General features: G+C 42.5%; 2 protein-coding genes across 16 annotated transcripts in view; both read right to left on the reverse strand.

Annotated features, from left to right (window-relative positions):
- wu:fb13g09 (ATP-binding cassette sub-family C member 5) overlaps positions 1-13,100 on the reverse strand; it is a 28,899-nt gene extending 15,799 nt beyond the window's left edge. Inside the window, exons 1-9 of the mRNA XM_061283798.1 lie at positions 12,753-13,100; positions 10,377-10,557; positions 8,799-8,954; positions 4,936-5,083; positions 4,112-4,345; positions 3,101-3,274; positions 2,665-2,812; positions 749-897; positions 169-276 (exon numbers count right to left, since the gene is read on the reverse strand). Of these exons, the coding sequence (XP_061139782.1) occupies positions 169-276; positions 749-897; positions 2,665-2,812; positions 3,101-3,274; positions 4,112-4,345; positions 4,936-5,083; positions 8,799-8,954; positions 10,377-10,549 (1,290 nt within the window). The 5' untranslated portion in view covers positions 10,550-10,557; positions 12,753-13,100. The remainder of the gene's footprint in view (positions 1-168; positions 277-748; positions 898-2,664; positions 2,813-3,100; positions 3,275-4,111; positions 4,346-4,935; positions 5,084-8,798; positions 8,955-10,376; positions 10,558-12,752) is intronic.
- A 5,794-nt stretch (positions 13,101-18,894) lies between these two features.
- enox2 (ecto-NOX disulfide-thiol exchanger 2) overlaps positions 18,895-22,321 on the reverse strand; it is a 137,087-nt gene continuing 133,660 nt past the window's right edge. For all 15 annotated transcript variants that reach the window (XM_061281717.1, XM_061281632.1, XM_061281664.1 and 12 more), the window contains one exon: positions 18,895-19,480. In XM_061281717.1, the coding sequence (XP_061137701.1) occupies positions 19,349-19,480 (132 nt within the window). In that variant the 3' untranslated portion in view covers positions 18,895-19,348. The remainder of the gene's footprint in view (positions 19,481-22,321) is intronic.

Below are 22,321 nucleotides of genomic sequence, written 5' to 3' on the forward strand. Positions count from 1 at the left end.
GGTGCTTTTGCTTACTTAATCCTTGCTGTCGGAGTGAAAATATGTGCCACTAACATGTGACTTTTGCAAAATATTTGTTAACACAGGTATGGTGGGGGACTGGTTGTAAGTGGGAGTTTCTAGGGGGGCGCTTTAAATACAAATTGGTAATTCACGAGTAGTTCTCACCTGGAATCTCTTCACTGCCACAGCGCCCTCTGACAGGGACCTGACTGCCAGGGGCGTGACCTTCAGGGCGAAGGTCATGGAGTTGAAAACGGTAACCACAGTGAATGCCTATGTGTGGAAAAATCAGTTATTCTCTTGATCCTCTCCTGAGGCAAGCTCATGTCATCACTAACAGTTACTACATCTCTGGAAACAGCTCTCTTTAGTTTGTGCATGTGTATCTAATTCAGTGCTTCTCAAATAGTGGGGCGCGCCCCCCTTGGGGGGCGCCGTGCTATACCTGGGGGGGCGCGTGTGACCCTGGGGAACAGGCTTTTTTTTTTCAGTACTAGAATAAAGTGTAATTGCGCATCTTCCCAGCAGGGGGCAGTGGCGCTCTCATTGTTACTTCTGTGACGTTTGCGACAGTGCAACATTTTACGACTTACAAGACAAGTTAGGATAGTCACGGTGGGGAGGGGGGGGGGGCGCGAATAGTTTTCTTCTTGCTAAGGGGGGGCGTAACAGAAAATAATTGAGAAGCACTGATCTAATTGGTGAGTGTATGAGACTTATTAATATGGTCCTTGTGTGTGAATACCTCTGCTGCAGTCAGGTCATAGCCCAGGGCCATGTGCAGGGTGAACGTGCACACGCTGGCTATCACCACAACGATAGGAGCCACACCAACTGTGAGGCTCTGGATGAGACCAGCTTTTTCCAGTATCCCCCTCTCCTCTAACCTCACCTCTGTTGACAAGACAGACAGGAACGTTTAAGGCCATCAAGCCATGAATCCCTTTTCTATACTTTCATGATGTTCAGGGTCGTGGGGGCGCGGGAGCCTGAAACCTGCTAAAGGTGAACTACACCCTGGACTGGTCAACTGTCACTCAAAGGGTATCCAGACAATAATAATCAGCACCATGACAGAACTCAGCTCAATTTGCCATTGTTGAAGTCAATGCGAATGAACCACTACACTATCAGTGACTAAGTTTAAGGCAAGCTCAAATTGAAAGGACACATGTACTTTTTTCCCTCCATAATTTCAAACAGTTCCCACTTATCTTAATCACACTCGGTAGTACCACAAACATAAAGAATTATTGCACCCCTTTCATCCCCCCCCCTTCTTTTTTTTGGGAGGGACGGCCTTCTCTCATGCAAGCTTAGAATGTAAATTTAATATTCAATTGGATGATAAAAGTCTCCCGGGTAAAACGAAACAAAGGGCCATATGGTCCCATTCTGTTGCTTAATTCACTTCGGTTTGGAATCATTCCTGTGCAGGTTGCCTCTTACTTACCTGCAGCTGCTGGGTCATAGAGCAGTCTCAGTTGTCACATGCATAATACACTGCTGTTGCCAATGGTGAGTGGAAATTTCTTTAACACAATGACTACGGGCAAATGTGATCACTCACAAAGACAGTATGGATTGTATTTTCCCTTGTGGAGTTAGCATTTCATCAGCAAGGCCCTGAATTACACTTTTTTAATTCGTGTGTGGATTTGCATGTGCGGCGCATGCAGTGGACACATTGCCAAAACAAATACCCCCTCGACCCCTACTGCGTCGACAATTTTACTGAGCAATCAAGTATATGCTGCTCATCAAAAGCTAACATTGTTAGGTTACTTTATCTGTGCAACCAACAAGTCTCTCTCCATATCCTTTGCAAACACAACTGTCTTTCTTGACACAACTGTCTTTCAAGCAGTCTTTCAAGTTCCCTTTGAAAGTGAGTGGGCTTGAGACTGGTTATTATCTATAAAGATTTATGTATCTGTAGACACACTGCTGGACACATGAGTGGACCAAAATAGACATGTCATTTCAAAGGACCCTCAAAAAAATCCTGTCAAGTCTAAATAAATTATTTCTGCCCTGCTTCTGCTCGGTCTATATATCCAAAAGTCACAATAGCTTATTTCCTTAAACGTGCTTTTCCAGCATCACCGAACACAAGGTGATCTTCATGACACTTTAACCCTGTGGACTAAGGTATCTTGTAAATCTGATTAATCATAATTCGAACCAGTAATTACAGGACAGGCTAAAACAAGCCCCAAAAGGCTAATTGAGAATAGCACTTAAACGGGGAGAATGATCTTTATCAACAACCTACAGCAAAGGTCCTGGTGAGAAAAGGCCGTCACTAATTCATGCGCAAGTAGAGCGGCCTCGACAGTCATTCTCTGTATCGTAAGGCTCAAAACACCTTGCAAATTAACCTTGGGGCCAAGGGATTCAAATTGGCCTTTCGGATAGCGGGCAGCACAGGGAGATGACTTAACTGAGCTAATGAAAATGGATTTATGGTTGGGATTATTTTACCAGTCCATTTAAGAGCATATGACTTTCTTTTCCAAGTGGTAAATTTACGATAGTCGGGACCTTCAGGGACAGCTACTAAAATGAGTTGACCCCAAGCCTCATTAGCATGCAACCGCATGACTTTGCGTTTCTGGCCACAAGCTGGAAATCATTGGTGTACCATGACAGGGAACTCACTGTGAATGTTCTGCGCGAAGGCATCTTCCCAACAATACATCTTGATGAACTTCATGCTGCTCAGGATCTCGTTCATCAGCCTCACGCGCTGGTCAGTTACCACCACACACCTTTTGCGGAAATATGCTGTCAGCCTTGACGCGAGCATCTGTCCAGACGGGAAGAGAGCGTGGGGCAACCATGACAAGAAAAATAAGAAATGGGAGAGGAAATGAAAGCAGACACAATCTCATTAGGCTGCATTGCAGGCCCTCCAACAGGGGCCTGGATGGATGAATGGCTTTTACATCAATACCAATGGTAGCTGAGTCTGAGTGCAATTGGGAAAGTAGCTACAGATTGATTGCAATATTTGTTACAGTTCAATGCACAGGATAAAATGAGATGGTTTCTACAAAGCAAACTATTTAGAAATGGGATGATAACTTTAACCCACCATAGCGGGATAGAAGATGATGAAAATGGCTGATCCAATTAAAGCGGTGGGACCTAAGAAGTAAATGGTGTACGTCAGACCAAGGATGCCCACCAGGGGCCCCCCAGCCAGCAGGCAGCCCACAGAGACGGCCTCATAGAGACGCTGGCCATCACTGGAGCAGATGTTGATTAGCTGGAGAAGGAACACAGTGGAACATTAAAACCAACAATACCCAAGACCGTTATAGTTGACAGAAAGCAGACAAGCTAAAACCAGGTCCAATTTGTGCCACAGGTGGTGTGACAGGATTTGGGTTGATTTCATCTAGATTCTGCGCTCTGCTGTGATGTGTGGTGGATGCCATTGTATTTCTTTCTTTTTCAAAAACGTTCGTTATAGAAGTCAATTCATTGAATGCATTATTACTATTATAAATAAATAAATAAAATAAATTATTAAAAGCATCTTCAATCTATTTTTAAAAGCACCCACTTGACTGCTGCAAAACTAATGTCTCTGTGGGGTGCATGCCCACTTTGCAGGGCCAGCTTTACATCATCTGCAGTGAAGAAAACTAAGAAATATAAAAAAAAGTTCTTTGTCACCCTCCTCTATGTACCTGTTTAACAATTTTATACTGCCATGAGATTATTGTGTTTCTTTTACTTATCTGCTTCTTGTCAAAAGCAAAACACTAAAGTTTTTTTATGTATTGATATTAGACTGGGTAACCTCTGACACACTTGTGTGAAAACATTGCCTGATTAATATGAGATTTATTTGGGCCTCCTTGCATCCATTGCATTCGTGCAGAAGACTAGTACAGCTCTTGCCAAAGTGCAACGTAATATTCGAAAATAGGTTTTTCCATATTCCCAAATGCCAGTGTTATGTGAGGGCTCTTCTAAGGTTTAGACACCTCTCTGTTCTCACAGGCAATGAAACTTAATAAGGGTAGAAATTAAATCTGCCTCAATCATCTTCCTGTGGTGCTCTGCTGAGAGGTATAATTCAGTGATTCCGCCTTACCTCCCCGGGACTAATGTCTTTGGTGCTGCGTAGGCGGAGGATCCTGTTGAAGGCGAACGTGAGAGCCGCCCCGCGGAGGCGAGCTGCTGTGCGATAGTTGACGGCCCACATGAGCGCCAGAGACCAGGAGCGCATCAGTTCCATAGCGAAGATCCCGGCAACCAAGCAGAGGCCGTATTTCACGCAGCGTTCGGAGCTCTGGGAATATTCCAGTAGAGCTCGAACCAGTAGTGCCTGGGAAACAGGAATGGAGAAGGTAAGATAATAGTCGCAGAGAACACAATATAAGTTACATAATCAAGGATGTGTGATATGAAAATGGTTTTAATAAATGATATTATTCTCAGCAAAATGTAATGACTAATGGGGAATACATTCAGAAAAATCTTGTCAGCATGTGTACAAAAACAGACAAAGGAGTCATCACAGCTCTGATTTAAAACTAAAAACCCAAGGCTATTAGTTGAGTGGGCCAAAAACCACAGTATACAAATTACATGTGAAGTAAATAAGATTATATTATTGCATTTTTGAAACACAGTGGAGACTGACATCTATGTTAGCTTCAGGGCTATTTCATTGTCTACTTGTGTGACCTAATGACAAAGTACACCTTGTCATGCATGTGGAAGGGAAAATAATGGCATGAGCAAAGCATGGCTGAGGATCTGAGGAAATAGAGGTTGTCACTTCAAAATCTAGAGCTCCGTAAAATGGAATAGTTGAGGGGGAGAAAAGACCAACTTGAGGAGCCAAAAAAGAACCCGGAAGGCTCGCCCGATCAGCAGAGTGTCAAGGGAGGAGCGGATTCGGGAGGTACTCACAGGCCCGACAAAGCCTGCCACCATTGTGAGAAGGAGGGCAAAGATGGCCACCAGCATTCGGGTTTGGCAGAATCTCATAAAGACTCTCGTCAGGGACGCCCCTTCACGCCCTCGTGTTTTTAGCTCGTCGTGCCACAGCGATTCAAGCCTGGAACACACAGAACAATCACACAGTTAGTAGTTATTTTTACCATCAATGATCAATGGCACATCCACTCCATGCTCTTACAGCAGAAGCATTTTTCCAATATGTATCATGGAAATTGGTGGCTCCGATGTTCAAGCGCTTTACTTAGTAGCAGTATATTTTCATCCAGTCACCATCAGTAATATATTCTACAATACAAAGACAATAACTGTCATATACTGAGTGGAACACATGTGGAACAGGCTGAAAAGCAAAAGCTGGCCAATTTTTATGTCAATGTTTGTTTTCTAGCATACCGATTGGCAATTGGTCCTGGTGCTGGGACGGATTCAATGTTTTCACCGTGGTTCTTAGTTTGCCTTCTCCTGTTTTAATCGTATCCCTTTCAATTTCCAGAAATTAAGTTGTTTTGCTTAAAAAAATGTGAACTTTCTTGCCAGCGAGCAGAGTAGGGAGCAAACCTGGGTTAACTTTAATGGCAATCACACAAGAAAAATACCAGCAATTAGACTGCAATTAACGTCAGGTTAACACACACGTAATAATCAGACTGAATGATGTAGCATGTAATTAAGATTTTGAAAGAACGTATTAAAGACATGTCTAATGCACTCGTATTGCTGTATAATGCTCTGTAAAAATGTGTGGAATATCATGTTGGCCAGGTTACTAATGACTCTTCTCAAGCAGCAACTGCCAGGCCACCGCAGAGAGTAATTTACGCCCTAACGACTTTATTAAAAACCAATCAAAGGCAGCGAACATTAAACCAAGATGACTCTTCTGTCGCCCGATAATTACTACTTGATGTCAAAAAACTCAAAAGGACTAAAGGATGTTGCGGTGTCAGTAGCCGCATGGCACCCAATGTAAGGACATCACAGTTGCTCGGGGCTCAGTTACCGATCAATCACGCGTCACGTGTTGTCTGATTTTTGTCGTGTGACGTTAGTCTGTTTTCTGAGTTTGGTTATGTGGTGTTTGCAAGCTGAGCTGAGATTGGTCGTGACCTGAGCTCTGAGCAACTGTGATGTCATTTTCAGTTGACTGCAAAGACCAAAATGGCTGCCCCCAAACGCAATATTAATTGGTATGCCGTCATTGCCCTGTTTAGACTAGTGGGGCTGCATAGAACATAATTGTAAAGACAATTTTGGGGATGACTTCTCCTTTAAAACATTGTGCAGAATAGTTAATACTGATAAAGGTATTGTGACCTCAAAATGAACGAGAGGTGGCATCTAATTTGTTCACAACTGTGGTTGGCTATCTAAACTACTAGTATTGCCCTTTGATGTAGATTGTTAATACTCCTGATTACAATACTCTGAACGCCACATACTGGGATCCACTCAGGGATGATTGAAAAGAAACGTTCCCAGCAGTCGACAGCCAAGCTGCTGTTTTGAGAGGCGCTTTGGCTCAGACATGGCATTGAAGATTCGCACCTCACTGGGCACCGGCAAGTGTCAACTCTCCCAGGGTGAGTTTTTTTCCCTTCTCCACCATCTCGCCATCGTCTCTGCCGTGCATCTGAGTTGCGTAACTGTTCCTACTATGGCAACACACACTAAATCCCTGCTTGCTGCAGCGCTCCGGCATACCATCATCGGCCAACCCTGACAATGTGAGCTCAGTGCTGGTTAGGTGTTAAACTCACCGCACACCACATTAAGTACGCTACGTTGAAAATTCTGCCTTTACAGAGATAATAATGCTTTGTTTTGGATGACTAAATCTATATTTACAATATGACATGAAATAAAATGGTTGCATGTTAAAAATTATGACCATTTTCTGCAGATGGTGTAAATTACTTTATAGAAATAAGAAAATACTATGAGTGCATTATAATTAGTATCAAGTGAAACTGGAATTCAAAACAAAATTAAAGGAAACGGCAAGAACCGGCTGTAACAAGTCGGATGAGCTGGAGCCTATTCCAGCTGACTTGGGGCGAGAAGCGTGGTACACTAGAAACAGACATCTTGAAGTTTGCCAGAAAATGAAAAACATTGTGGGGCAACCACAGGAATGTACTTAACTTTTAATCATTTATGTGGTAAAACTCCTCACTTACTGTTTATTGTACACTGGAGCCCCAATGGCTCTTGCAATATAAAAAAAAAGTGAATCTTCTTGTGGTCCGTATATCTCTAGGTGCAAAAGGTTTGGTGAGCAATTTCAATTAATTGGCATTGATTGTTCATGTTTTACTAATGTGTATTTGTTCACCTTTCTATGCCAGTGACATGAAGTGACAGGCAGAACTGTCTTCCAGAAAACAACAAAAGGTACAAATAAGAAAAGAATGAGAAAGTGTGTTCAAAATAATGATTTCAACCTTACGTAGGAGTAACCCAATTTGGTAAAGATCCACAGCTACCAAGCAAGTGAGTAAGCAAAACTAACCAGCATATTTAAGTATTAAATTTGGTTTAGTGCGATTGGCTCATTCTTCAAATCGGATACTGTTAATCTGTTTTCTCTTCTGCTGCAGTTCAACAGGTAGTCTCGTATTATTTGCAAGGCCGTGGTAACGGTACTCTTCAATGACATTGAATGACAGCGACTAACGCAGCGCATTGCACGCTGAGCAGTTAATAACATAGCCACCCAAGTCTGCCGCTAACTCTATCGCTAATCTGTAGTCGTTGTTATTCTTAGGCTGCCCGCCATGACGAGAACAACCCGTGCCAGAGATATAACTGGATGTCCATCGATTAAAAGTCGCGGTGTCAAACGAAGCACGCAGAGTACAAACAGGCATGGACAAGAGTGTGAATCTTTCCACAGCAAATTCCCACAAGCTGGCTTTGCACCCTCTCTCTCTCTCTCTCTGTCTCTCTATCTGTCTCTCTCTCGCTCTCTCTCTCTCACACTAGTGTCAATGTTAGACCAGCACTAGCGTCACCTTCATCTCCCTCACAGGTACGCCTGAGAGAGCAGAAGAGCGCTTGCTCCAATATTTGTTGAAAGATGAGGGGGAAAAAAAATAAAAATAAAAATCCAGCTGAGATATGAGTGTGAGAGACAAGAGGCCTGGTGTGGATGGCCCCTTCATCTCAGCAGTGATACACTGGGAATGGAAACTAAATAATTTCCGCCTTAGTCTTCCCATAACAATTTAGAACTGAATTCTACTCGTAAATGGCAACTCGTTATGCCATTCTGGATTTTATTCTGGTGCTCTCTTAAAGCAGCTTTGCTCTGATCCCAATCAGCTCTGCCACGGAATGCAATCTTGTTATAAAAGCCTTTTGTTTGTACGAATGATTACGCAATAACTACTCGGCATCTTTACTGGGGTTGGGAAGTGGCTCATTGCGTGGCAAGATACTCTTACTTCTTTTGTATCTGAATAACACGAGTCGATTCTTGAACAATCTCTGTGTGGCTTGCCATCTACAGGCTGGCAAACATAGTACGTCAATACCGTTGTTACTTTCAGGATGGATTTTACAATTCGAGGGACAGCATGCAAACTCCACACAGGATGGCCCGAGGCGGGGTTTAAACCCGGAACCTCCCAACTGTGAGGCAAACATGATAAGCACAACTTTGCCTTGCTGCGTCAGAATATCAATCATTATATAATTGTTGGCGCATATAATTGTGTGACTTTTCTTCTGCGAGTCGTCTTTTTACCTGTGGATCATTTCCACCATCACACTCTTGTGTCAGCATTTCACGTTGGGCCACGCACTGAGCTCACCTTTGGCAGTTGATTTCAGAGGCTTCATGGCAGGACAGCCCCCACACGTCATTTATGGACAAGCTGGACGTCCTGTAGGCTCTCACGACCAGCGGCGAGAGCCAGTGCAGCGTCATGAAAGAGAAGAACCCGGCGTTGTCCACCGGGTGCTGGTGTCTGAAAGACAGAACCAATGGCGTGTGGTGGATAAGACGACCACAAGGTTGCGTGGGACACACAAAAGCGTTATTTCGGAAAACGGGCTTGGGGTGGGGTGGTAGTCGGGGGCTTGACCTATCTTGGCGTTTGAAGAACGCAATTGAGTAGAGGCAAGGTGAATCTTGCCCGCAATGTTTGAGCAATAATTCCTTAACTCTTCACCAAAGAGCTGCTCACGGCTTGTTTATCACTTAGCATACAGTACTCAAACGCGCACAGCTGTATGCTGCTCGGGGATAAGATTCCATTTGTTATCGCCGCTTCCTGCGCTATGCCAACGGCCAGAAGGCAAGCGAGCACGTCTCTAGTTTATGTGTGCTTAAAAGATAATCTGTCTGTATTTGTGCCATTAACTTGGACCCTACCCTGTAGCACGACTGTAACATATTCAGCACGATCTTTTTGTTTGCATTTATCCAGCAGGAACATCCAAAGTCAAAAGTGTGACATCAGCTCATTTTACGGTTCGAGAAGATTAGCTCCACAAGTGTGTTTTGCTTTTTCTTTGGCTTCTTGTGACGCTACACAGGGTATCAGTGATCTTTAATAATCTTCCAACAGTGAGTAGTTTTACATTATTTTAGTGTCGTCAGGATTATAATGGTCTTGCTTTTGTTGGGGGTTTCTTTGTTGATTCTTTCAAAAATGCTTCATTGTAGTTTAGTTCCGCGACCCCCGTGGGGATAAAGCGGTACAGAAAATGGATGGATGGATGGATGTAGTTTAGTTTTGAATAGGTTGGGTAATTTGATTATTTTAGTTTTTAAAAGCCCTTTAAATCTGTTTACCAACAATGTTATTTTGAATGTTTCTGTTATTTTGTTAATTTTTGGGATATCCGTTTTTAAAAGTCCTTTTTTAAGTCTCGTTACCGACAATGTTTTTTTAATACATTTGTTATTTTGTTCATTTTTGGTATATTAACCTATAGTGTTTATAACTTCTTTTTACATTGATATGACTGTTCATATAACCTAATATTTGCCCATGTTTGAACAAAAAGGTTTTACAATGGTAAATGCGAGTGAGGTGTCTGTTATCAGCGAATGTCTTCAGCTTTTGTTTTGTGTGGAATATTTTCCAGATGGGCTGCTATCGTGCGTGACATCTCGTAAGACCATATCGCCCGAGATGTCATCGCACCTCACAATACCTTAGTTTAGTGACTATCACAAGATCAACACGGTGTTTTATGCTTTTGTGGATTCATTCTTACACTTTCCCCAAATATGTTCATAAGAGCGATAAGAACGCAAGAAGAAAGATCTGCACTAGAGGTGCAATATCTTTAAACTTAATGTAGTTTTTTTTATGCTTTTAGGTTGTTTCCACACCATGACGAGTACTTAGAGACTGATACAATAAAATACCAGCTTTTACTTTTGTGTTATCCTGAAGGGCTTCAGTAGCTGTATGCTTTTCCGGTAGCGGCCACGTTTTTTCGGCCCTCTCTCCACAACCACCTCTGCTTCCTCCTCCTCTTCCTCGGGCTGGAGGGAGGCCATGGACAGGCCGTCCATCCGCCCAGCCGCTTCTAAGGCGTCGGGAAACATGGCGGACCCTATGGAAATGGGAAGGACAGCAACATGATGTAGACAGTTTCTAAGTTTCTGCATGTTACTCTTTTTGGGCAATTTGCTGTTCATTTTGTTTAAACATAAATTATTATTATAAGTTATTATTATTAACATGTTGTGATTGCCAGTATTCATGTAACTTTCTGGCATTCGGGCTTGCATAATCATTCAAATAATTATCCGAAAATCCAAACCGCTGAGGCAGATTTTCTCCTAACCTAAAAAGCTAATTATTGCAAACACTACCGAAAGCACTGAGCAGTGCGGAATAAACCAGGACTTTACTTCAGTTTGCAGACATTTTTTGCTCACGTTCACATTTTAGAAATAGAAGAGAATTTCACGGGTTCTGCTTTTCCTTTGAGCCTCGAGGCATGTTGTGATGAGTCAGGCTCGAGACTTTGAGGAATCACCTTGATCAAGGGTCACGATGGCTCATTGGCGCGCAACTTAAGCGCTTATCTATTTAAAGCCGTCTTCAGCTCTTGGGGTGGACATCTGAGCTTCTTGTGTAACGGCTGGGGAATCTTTTCCTCAAATGAGGGTGGCCGGTTATTTTAACTTTGTTGTTTGTTTCAAGTACATTGATCGATCTTATTGCTGAGCTATTGGTTGATTAATTTCAACTCATTTGTAAAGTACAATCATTTTGTAATTTTTTTTAATGATACGTATAGTTCAAACTGGTTCCTTGCTGACATGCATTGCTTACGCTAACAACATGGGAGTGAACAGAGAGAATTAGCGTATTTTTAAAAACTGTGTTGGCAACTTTTAACCTCCCCCTTGTCTATACTATTTCACAAAAAGAGACTTGCAAGTTCACTTCTCACTAAGAAAAAGACAACATGAACTGAATAATTTTCACATTGTTTTATGTTTTACCAGAAAGGATCTGTTGGAAGGCAATCGTGGTATCAATCACGCGAAGACATAGTTTCCATTTCCATGTTGCAAAAGTGGCACTTTATCAACATGTTGGAAACTTTTGACCCAAGGAACTGCTTCCAAGCTGCAATGCCCTGGTCGCTTTGCCTCGCCAATGATTCAGTATGATAAAATAGATTCTTGAAAATGTTAAATGGCTAAAGATTGTGCTTACATCATTTGGTGTTGGGAGGAATAAAGCAAATCCCAGAAGGGGCAAAAGAAACCACAGAGGCAAGCCTCAATTTTAATAATGTCCTTATTGTTAATTGTTTTGACAAGTGAAGAGGAAAAATAAAATCAGAAATTAGATTTTTGTGAGAAAAAGATTTTAGACCATAATACTCAATACAAACTTCCAATTGCAGTGCACGCGTGAACAGTACGATTGGAGCTTCGGGACAAACGCCTTATATTTTCTATGTTGACTACAGTCATATGAACAGTTTTTCCATGTCTATCTTCAAAACGCCATGTCTATTTTCAAAAGGCCATTCATTGCAGTAGCGATAGCCTGAAGAAAAAAAGCAAGACGAAAAGCGCAGATAAATTCATGCTGCGCCGAGATAACAACAAATGCTCAGCTCAGTAAATGACGTGGACCTTGTAAACAAATGTTTTGGACACTGTCAAAGTACAGAACTTACAAAAAGTACATATTAATCTTAACTGCATGCATTTTTTCCCGGGCATTCTGACTTTCTCCCACAATGCAACAACATGTTAGTTTCAATGAGGAGTCAGTGATTCCCAACTTGTCTGCAGGCACAAAAATTAATGTGACTCCAATGCTGTTTTTTGTTTGGTGGCATACAGTGACATTCTTCTCATGTAAAATAGGTGCCATGACTCAATAAAGGTTTAAAAACTTTACAAATTGTCCATTGGTGTAATGTGAGAGTGAATGTCTGTTTCTTGTTCATAATGCACTCTGGAATGAACTAATAAGAATCTTGCCCTAAGTCAAGAGAAAATGCAGTGCACCTATGATGCATTTGGGAAGAAAAAGGCATCATCGGGTAAGAGAAAGGTCACTGACACAAAACTTTACCTGCATGATTTTGTCATCAGTAATTTTGTGTTTTTAACAAACTGAGCAGTTTGTGTCATTATTGGTAGAAATATATGTCCAATTTGTTAGTTTACAACAGGAGTCTCACATTGACCTTGTCCCACAATGATGAGCTTGTATTCTTAGACTGTTTTGTCACAATTAGTCACTAAAACAAAGTGAAAATATCAACAGACTTACGTGAATGTTGGGCTGGCTGGGGTCACACTTCTCAGATGTTGTGTTTACGCGCATCCAATGCAAATGAGAATGATCATGTTTGCTAGTTTACTAGCTTTTTGCTCAGAGACGCGAGGGGAGCACAGTGAAACTCATCTTCCGGCTCGCTGAAGGTGCAGGCAGAGAAAGAAGCTGTGGCGTCTGATGCGGGAGGATGAAGAAGCGGCCTGGAAAACATTATCAACTTATCCGCCCGTCTCACGTGGATACAGTACGTGCCACTTCCTTCCAAAGCTCCGCTTCACCGACTATCGGAGCTCCGCTGGGAGAGGAATTCCCGACATCACGCCGACGTCACAGAGTGCCAGCCAATTGGTGACGGCTTTCAACGTCACGCGAATGAGGAAGTGCAAGCGGGACACAAAGAGGGCGGAGTCGCGACAAGGGGGCTACGTAATCACCAGCGCGAGGGGAAGGGACGGCCCCGGGTCAAAATTCGATTTGATTTGGTTCCTACCGCCTAGTGCTCAACCGATCGATCAATTATGAAGCAGCCATAGAGAATAAATGTTGAAGAAATACACTCTACAATGGAAGAAACTGTGCACTGACAGAGAATGAGCTCTGCAAACGTACAAACATTCAAATTTTAGTAATAACCACAATAAACTAAACATGCAGGGAGCACTAGAAACACACACACTACCAATAACATCCATCCATCCATCCATCCATCCATCCATCCATCCATCCATCCATCCATCCATCCATCCATCCATCCATCCATCCATCCATCCATCCATCCATCCATCCATCCATCCATCCATCCATCCATCCATCCATCCATCCATCCATCCATCCATCCATCCATCCATCCATTTTCTTAACTGCTTGCCCTCACGGAGGGTTGCCGGTGTGCTGGAGCCTCTCGCAGCCCCACGGCACACATAGGCTAACACAGGGGTGGGCAAACTACGGCCCGCGGGCCACATCCGGCCCACGGGACCGTTTAATCCGGCCCGCCAACCCTGAATAAATTGTATTATTAAAACGTTTTTTTGGTCATATTGCCTGCAATGACTGCGTTTCCCCAGTAGATGGGGAAGCGCTCGCCTGCGCATTTACTACCGGAAGCCGTGTCGGAAAGCTCGGTGCACACTCACAAGTGCGTGTACGTACTCAGTAGTACGGACATGGCGCACTCGCGCTCTATTTGTATCAGCCCCGAATTTAGAGCGAGGGCTGTGACGACGGCGTTCCTGCAATTTGCGCGCTGAGCTTTCAGATACCGTTTTACGCTAAAGCCACCCACAAACCTTCCCCTGGAATCCTTCCATTAAAATGAGTGGCCCGAAGAAAAGAAGTGAGTGCCGAATGTTAAAAAAAGAGTGACCAATTTGGCTCGACGTTCGCGACGTCCTCACCTCTGTTACCAGATGTTTGTGAGTTAAAACTCTGCTCTGATTTTCACATACCCCTCACCGTGTTGCAGTTTTGATTACTTTATTTGGATGTATGCTTTCACCGATTCTTCAAGATGATATATTTGGTCAGAATGTTTGCCGTTTGATGTGATCTCATAAGATAAACATCTTTCATTAATCTGACCTGCAGGCACTGAAGTGATGGAGACTGTTATTCATAATAACAGTGTCTTATTTTATGAGAACCACCGATAGCAGTTTTTTAGTGATTTTTTTTTTTAATGCTGTTAATAAATGCATTTGTTTTCAAAAAACTTGTTTGGAATATCCATGCTTTACTACCTACTAAAGGCCAAAATCTTTTATGCAATGACCTTTACAGGTCGCTTATATTACTTCACACAAACACTACGTCCATCTGCTCCTGGTTCGGCCCTCCGGTCCAAATTTAGAACCCAGTTCGGCCCGCGAGTCAAAAAGTTTGCCCACCCCTGGGCTAACACAACCATTCACACTCACACCGACGGGAAATTTGGAGTGTTCAGTTGGCCTACCAATGCCTACCATGCATGTATTTGGAATTTGAAACCGGAGTACCCGGAGAAAACCCACGCAAGCACGGGGAGAACGTGCAAACCACACAGGAAGGCCGGAGCCGGAATCAAACCCACCACCTCTGCACCGTGAGGCGTAATATGCATTTGTCCATCATGTTTGGTTTGTTCATTTTCCCCGACCTCAGCATTTCTTGTTTTTGTACCACCAGTGGATCAGCTCAGAGAAAATCAGCAGGCCCGGGACAAGATAGATTTCCAAGGTTTTATGAACTCACTAATACGGCGAGAATTCAGCTTGCATGCAATGTTATAAAAATGAAAGGGCAGAAGCGAACTCACATGATACCATTATGTGCAACTGTAACATTTCTAGTGTAAGCATGAAAGCAGTTTTTACAATTACGAAACTTGTTTTGAGCATTTTCTCTCACAGCACAAATCAAATAACAATCACTATGAGTACAATAAAAACACACTTTGCACATAATACAAATAAGTGCAACGAGTGAAAAAAATTAATGCTGGTTTGACTTTACACCACTGAAAAAAAGTCCCAATTCAATGGGAGAGCAACTTTGTATTATTTTCTCTGTAAATGTATTTACAAGATTAACATATATAGCCTGTTTAGAAAATAGCCCACGATTCACAATTTAGTAAGAGAAATATTGCCAATCTTACAAAAAATCCAGTCTCTTATTTACAAGTAATTCAAAGATATACGTACATTTCCAAACCAACTTATTGATGATATGACTGCTGACAAAAGCAGTAGGATGACTTCTGAAGTGTTTCGAGCAATATGTTTTGCTCACTCAGCCAAACAGTTCAGAATTCGCTTCACAGGCACTTCACAGTGCAGGTGGACAACGACCCAACGCAAATTGAGAAAGCAACCAGTCCTTTAAGGCAAATGAGTGGAATATGATGCAATGGCTATGTCTATCAACTGATCTGACTGCCTGGGTGTGTCACCATAGCAACAACACCATTTTTTTTCTGTTTCCGCCTGTGTACCATCCGAATTTGAATGTACGTATTCTAATGTTATTGTAAAATTATTATAAAATAAGCGTAAAGTAGTCATTTAAAAGCAAGAGCATGAAATTGGATGACAGACTACAGTGTATGTTGCAGAAAATCACATCCAGGCTTGTTATTTTTAGTCTCTGTTAGCCTGGCAAAATTTAAGCCGAGTATTCCCAGTAAAGTGAAAATAAAATGCACTAAACCTAACCGACTGGATCTATAAAAAAACAAATGTGTAAACCTTGTCAACATCGCCTCTTAGAATAAAGAGTAATATGTAACGACCTGTATTAGTATGAATTCTTTGTTTTTTTTCCCACAAAGCACGAAAATATACATGTCAGTAAATGGACAAAGAAGTCCACGACACAGTACTTTTTTGGTCTTGTGTAAGAAAAAGACATTGACTGATTGTGACATCTTTGCCACAAAGGATGACTGCATAAAGATGTGGAAATGGTGTGTTGTCTGCATGCAACAACCCTGGGTAACTTTTGCGCAGGATGTGAGGAAACGCTCACGTAGTACAAGTAATACTCAATAGGAGGCGCTGTTGACGCACCAAGCTATCATTTGGACTTTTCAGAAGACTGAGTGCACAGTAATAGACAAATATAAAAACACACATGCTTAGCTTGGCTTGTTGGTGCAGCTTAGCTCTGGACACTTCAGTCTAGCACTACGAGCACATACTAGTCGCATATGTTCCATGGTAAGGCACAATCATTTTAAGTTTGCCTTTACACTTACAGCTTCAAAGCAGATAAAGCACATATTTTGTAGAATCTCTGGAGGACCTTTTTACTCTATCTTTCCAAGCTGGCATTTTTTGGCTTTTTTTCGTGGCATTGTTAAGTATAAAAAAAGACCAATTCAGGATGGGGGAACTGCAGCTCAACCTCCTCGAAGACACTGACAGGACAATTGAGGGCTCCTCCGGCAGCTCTTCGCTTTGATTTGGACATCCACTTTTTCATTGATTCTCATATTATGTATTATTTGTGCCCTCTCTGCATCCATTGCAGCCTGGTGATCCTGAAAGGGGGATCCTTCCATCTGTGGTCCCTTCTCAAGGTTTCTCATTTTCCCCTGGCAGTTTTTTTTTTGAGTTTTTCCTTGCCCTTTTGGGAGCTTAAGATCAGGGGATGCTTTGAGAATAACTGTCAATCTTTGTCTATCTGAAGCCCTTTGAGACTGCTTGTGATTTAGGGCTATACAAATAAACTTGACTTGACAAAGTTTGTCATTCTTGACAGTAGACACAGTATTTTGCAGTATCTTTGCAGTACCTTCCACGGTTTAAAAGTGGCATTTTCCCACTTATAGATGAGACACTTCTGGTGCCTTAGGAGGTGTTATCAAAGCCCAAACACAGGTAGAAAGCTGAATCGGGGTGTGACGTTTAACACCTGACACTCACTTCTTCCACTCTAATGTTGAGACATGATTTTATTGAGTGTATCGCACCAGAATAAGTGCTGGCATAAGTTAAACACGCCTGTAGAAGCGTAATGGCCTGACGGTGCTTTGCTCCTCCAAGACCTGGACGAAGTCTAACACTTCACTCTCATTTCTCCTGCCCTGTTGTGTTAAGAACAATATTTCATGCAGCACGTCACACAAGGCTTGGTGCTGACGTCACCAAATGATCTGATTGGGGGATTTTGTGTGAGTGTCTGAATGCACACAGTTGGAGCGATGCCCCACATTGGCAGCATAAAAGACATGTGGATCAATTTTTGTTGAGCATGTGTAAGGAAATTCCATCCTGATGAAAAGAACATCATGCCTGGTGCCAAACGTGTTTATGGCAGCACGACAGTCTTAGGTTGCTTTGTTACTTCAGGACTATAGGTTGTGAAGTTTAATACCTGACAGTTGTGTTGAAGACAGTTTTATATGTATGTCACACCAGATGTTGCAGAATGCTGTTGCCTTGTTAAAGTTCACACAATTGCGGCCAACTTTGTTGGATTCTGGGTAATAGATGCATGTCTCTACATTCTGGGGAAATTTTCCAGGATCCCTGCCTCATCGAGGTGCCTGCATTAGCGTCTTTGCACGGTGGGGTGATTGTTGTTGGTATTTTAGGTGTCATGGCACCAGGCATAGGCGGTATCCTATTATGTGCTCGCTGAAGGGAGACGGTCATAATGAAGTAGATGAGAACGCCGTCAGAAAGCAGTACGAGACAGGGAGGTAATTAAGGCTATCTCCCACATCACAAAACCACCCAAAGGAATCCCGCGCATCCAATTACAGTCATCCTCAGCATGGAGAGGAGGTGTTTGGAAATGGGAGAAGGAAGCAGCATGCGGGTGCCCTTTGTTGTGACATTGGAGCGCACTGTTTGCAGCTTCACACGTTTTTAATGGCTTTAAACGAACAAACATCAATGGCCGGAGAGGAGAGCGATGTTCCAGGGAATTTTAATTAGTCCGTTTGCTGCATTCTCTTGCGATGCCCGACGCGATGCTTTTGTGCGCACCAGCAGCTCTACAAAAAGGCCTAAATTGCCCCGTAGGCCGTCAACACAAAAGAGAAGACACCATTAGCATCCTTGTTTGTGTCATGGAGGCGGCGGCCGTGACGCAAGGCACCGAGTCACTCGTCAGGGCTTGGCAGATGAGTGCACAAGTTTTGCCAAACTGTTTAATGAATACTAGTGTGTGTGTGTGTGTGTGCGCGAAACCACACTAATCCAATGCTGATTAGCTGAGAGCAACGGCATTTATTCACTCAACTACAGAATACCTAATGTCTAATAATTGTAAGTTTATTGGTGTATATGCTGTTTGAGGATAAAAATATAGTATTAATGTAAAATCTTTAGTATATTCAATGAGAAAAAATGAATTAAATGCTATTTATTAAGGATTTGAGACATAATTAATTTACTTAAAATTGTGTGTGAAGAGTTATTTTTTCAGCGTATTCATTTAAAATAATAATTACATATTAAATAATGATATTTCAATTTATGAGGAAAACCCCCAAAACAACATTTTTGAAAATAAAAAAACAAACTGTCGGCGCGTGTATGAGTGTATGCACGGCAGAACTCTACTATTAAAATTACCCCAGCCCCAAAAAGACAAAAAGGTCAAATTTGATACCCTGGAAGTTGAAGCTGAAAAACACACCAAAACAGTGTCATATGAAAATTCCCTTTTTATAATCAAAAATACAATCCAAGCATGTACAGCATATAACAACAATTCTATGCAACTTTTCACAGCCTTTACAGAAAATGAAGAAATATATGATTCTTTTTTTCCAGAATGTATGTTACAAACCAGGAAGGATAAAATAAAATAAAACAAAACATGAGGAGGGATGGAGGCTGCAGGGTTTTGGAGGTTTGCAGAGTTTGACCCTGATGACGTGGCAGGTAAGTAGCCCTGTGTAGTCCCGCTCGGACCTGCCAGAAAGGCTCAGAAAGCTTCGATGCCCAATCCTTGTGGGCTGCACTCTCGTCCGAATCCAGTGACTCCTCTGCCCCGACTCCCGGCGAGTCTGGGCCGTGTCAAGTAAACATTCCTTTAAGCGCAGAGATGCCGTCTTGACAGCCGTGGAGGGTTTGGGCACTCCCTCCACGAGCGCGCCCTTACGTACTCTTGATGCCCTGGAATCCGCAGAAGTTCCAACGTTTCTCCAGACTGGCGCCGACGCCCGTCAGCTCCTGCCTGAAGGTGCAGGGCAGCCTGGAAAGGAGTGCCTCCACCTCAGTTGGGTTGATCTACAAGAACAGAGAGGGCAATCAAAATCAGAGGTGGGGACTCCTGTCAAAATATTTGCCACTTGCTTACATCCTGGATTCACGCTAAAAAGTGTTGGGTTGTTATGCTAACTCACTGCCGTAGCACATTGGGTACATCCAGACACTCGCAAACCTTCGCCACTGAGTGAGATGTGATCTTAAAACAGATTGGGTAGCTCTGGGCTTTGGGTTGAAGAGTGGATTTGAGCGGACTGATGAGCTGAAGCTGGTGACCACCAATTATTTTAATCACATCTGACGTGCTATCCAGGTAATCCAATGTGCTGGGTTATTGGCTCAGTCCGTTTTGGACCCAGTGCTTGGTTAGATATTGGGTGCTTGCTTGCTGTGTCGTGACACAACAGCGCCGCGTGTGATGTCACCAGATAAGCAGAGCAGACTTGGCTTCTTCAGCTTCCACTTGTTGTTGTTGTAGGTGGAGGCCAGCCAGGCATATTGAGAAATGTGCATGCCTAATGAGTGTGTGCACTGGAGTGTGTGTGGGAAGAGCAGACAAAACGTGGGCGCCCATACGTATCATCGCAGCAACAAATAAACACAATTGAAGAAAAGACTTGAGTTCTTTCTTGGACATGTGTGTGACACGATGATTCAGAGCAATGGAGAAACATGCTGCCACTATCATTTTCCAGGCTGATTGAAAAAAACTGCATGCACGTGACAAATGAATGAATGTGCAATAAAAAGTGAACATTTTCCTTTTTGTGGCACTGCAACAGATAAGTAAATGCCTTTCGGTTAACTTTAGTGGCTAATATTGATTTGATACGCGAGTAAACTACCGTATTTTCCGCACTATTAGGTGCACTTAAAAACGTACATTTTACTCAAAAAAACACAGTGCGCCTTATAATACAGAGTGCCTTATATATGGATCAATTGATGAATTTGTTGATCCATACTGGTTGTACACAGTGCTCTGCCAAAATGTTTCAGTACGTTTTAGTACGACTAGTAAATTACAAGGTCGCATCGCTTCCCAACATTACGGCAACTGTCGTCAGGGGGCGTCACCGAATAGCTGTTGTACCCGCGAGGCTATTTCATTTCAAAATAGGCTGCTCCGTTAATGTTTCGAGTAAATCTACGGATTGATGTGGAAGGGAAGCATAGGTAAGCAGTACCAATGTGTTAGATCGAACTTTAGTCAGTTCCGATCATTTTATAGGAGATTGTTTGAGAAACGCGATTGTTTACACTTTGCTGAGGCTCATGGGAGATTGCGAGCTGAGGCTCATGGGAAATTGCGCATGGCTAATGCTATAATAATAGCTGCTTTACGCACAAGGCTAATTCATGTCAAAATAGGCTGCTTTGTTAATGTTTTGAGTAAATTTACGGATCGATATGGAAGGGAAACATAGGTAAGCAGTACCAGTGTTAGATCAAACTTTAGTCAGTTCTGATCATTTCATAGGAGATTGTTTGAGAAACGGGATTGTTCACAGAGGGCTCATTGGTTATTGGCTAGTGGATGCATACCGCAACCCTAGTCAACCTCAGTTTGTTGCAGTATAGCTTCTATTTTATGCGCCTTTTAATCCGGTGCACCCTATATATGAAATAATTTCTAAAATAAAAAATTCAATGAGGGTGCGCCTTATAATCCAGTGCACCTTTTGGTGCGAAAACTACGGTAAATTACGTACTGGGTGGATCCCAGAATGAATCAAACTTGCGAGTCAAAGTGCCTCAACATGTATGGTTGTCAGAGCATTGAGGGGGGTAAAGAATTTGGGCATAAAACAAAGAAAGCAAGAACGGACAGTCTGTGTCGTAGAGTAATAACGTGTCTTAAACACTACTCGCAGGCAGACGGAAATAAAAGAGGGGCACTCGGGGAGACGTGATGTGACTGAAAGGAACTCAGAGCGTCCGTAGGATTGATGCCGCTGTTTGGCTAGCGGGCGTCTAATCCAGCGACAAACGTGCTTTTAATATGTTCCGGCATCAGGGGAAATGGGCCGACTGGCCAGATCGTGCAAGGCGCACTCACCGATGACATTTTAGTCTGGGAGACGGCGACAAACTGAAAAAGTTTCTTTTCAAGTGGCACTTTCTCAACCTCTATTCACAGACAGTGACTGGGGCTGAACCATCCATTAACTGCATTACACAAACAATCTGTGTGCAATTATCAGGCATTTCCTAATGATCACTTCTCTTAATAGGGAAAGAGCATTGGGTATATGCTTTCTTAACACGATCAATAAGCTTTTTGGCTTTGTGAGTTGGTCAATTTGACTTCATTTTCACCTAGAGAAAACATAATCAAAGCCACTTGAGGATAAAGAGACTCCGGTCCTGTAGGTGGCGGTAATGCACATCAAAAGTCGTCTCGTCAAATTGTCATCCGTTTTTGTATTGCAGGTCTACTGTAGAGCTTAAATTTGTGAATACGTGCGTCCATAGTCAAGGGAACTTCAAGCTGCTTGGAGATGAACTTACAGTGTTTCACATGTTCGTTTATAATTTTCTTTTTAATATATCCATGCAACCTGTTCCTTTGCTTTGGGCTTGGTGGAGGTATGACATGCTCATTTTGAACTGATACTGTCAGCGAGGTGTTCTTTAAACTGTTGTCCACAGTTTTAGTTTATTTCAGCTACCTGAGACGATCAAATTACTAGGAACATGTCAAACTCCATTGAGGCCACTAACAACTCCTATTATTACATTTTTCACAATGACACATTTTTCATTAGCACACTTTCAAATGAATGGAAAAACATTCATGCTTTTTGTACTCAGGTTTCAATCTTGCTCTATGTTAGCATAGCAATTGTTAGCATGCATCTG

This window comes from Syngnathus typhle, linkage group LG1 (assembly GCF_033458585.1).
Source record: "Syngnathus typhle isolate RoL2023-S1 ecotype Sweden linkage group LG1, RoL_Styp_1.0, whole genome shotgun sequence".
Taxonomy (NCBI): Eukaryota; Metazoa; Chordata; class Actinopteri; order Syngnathiformes; family Syngnathidae; genus Syngnathus; species Syngnathus typhle.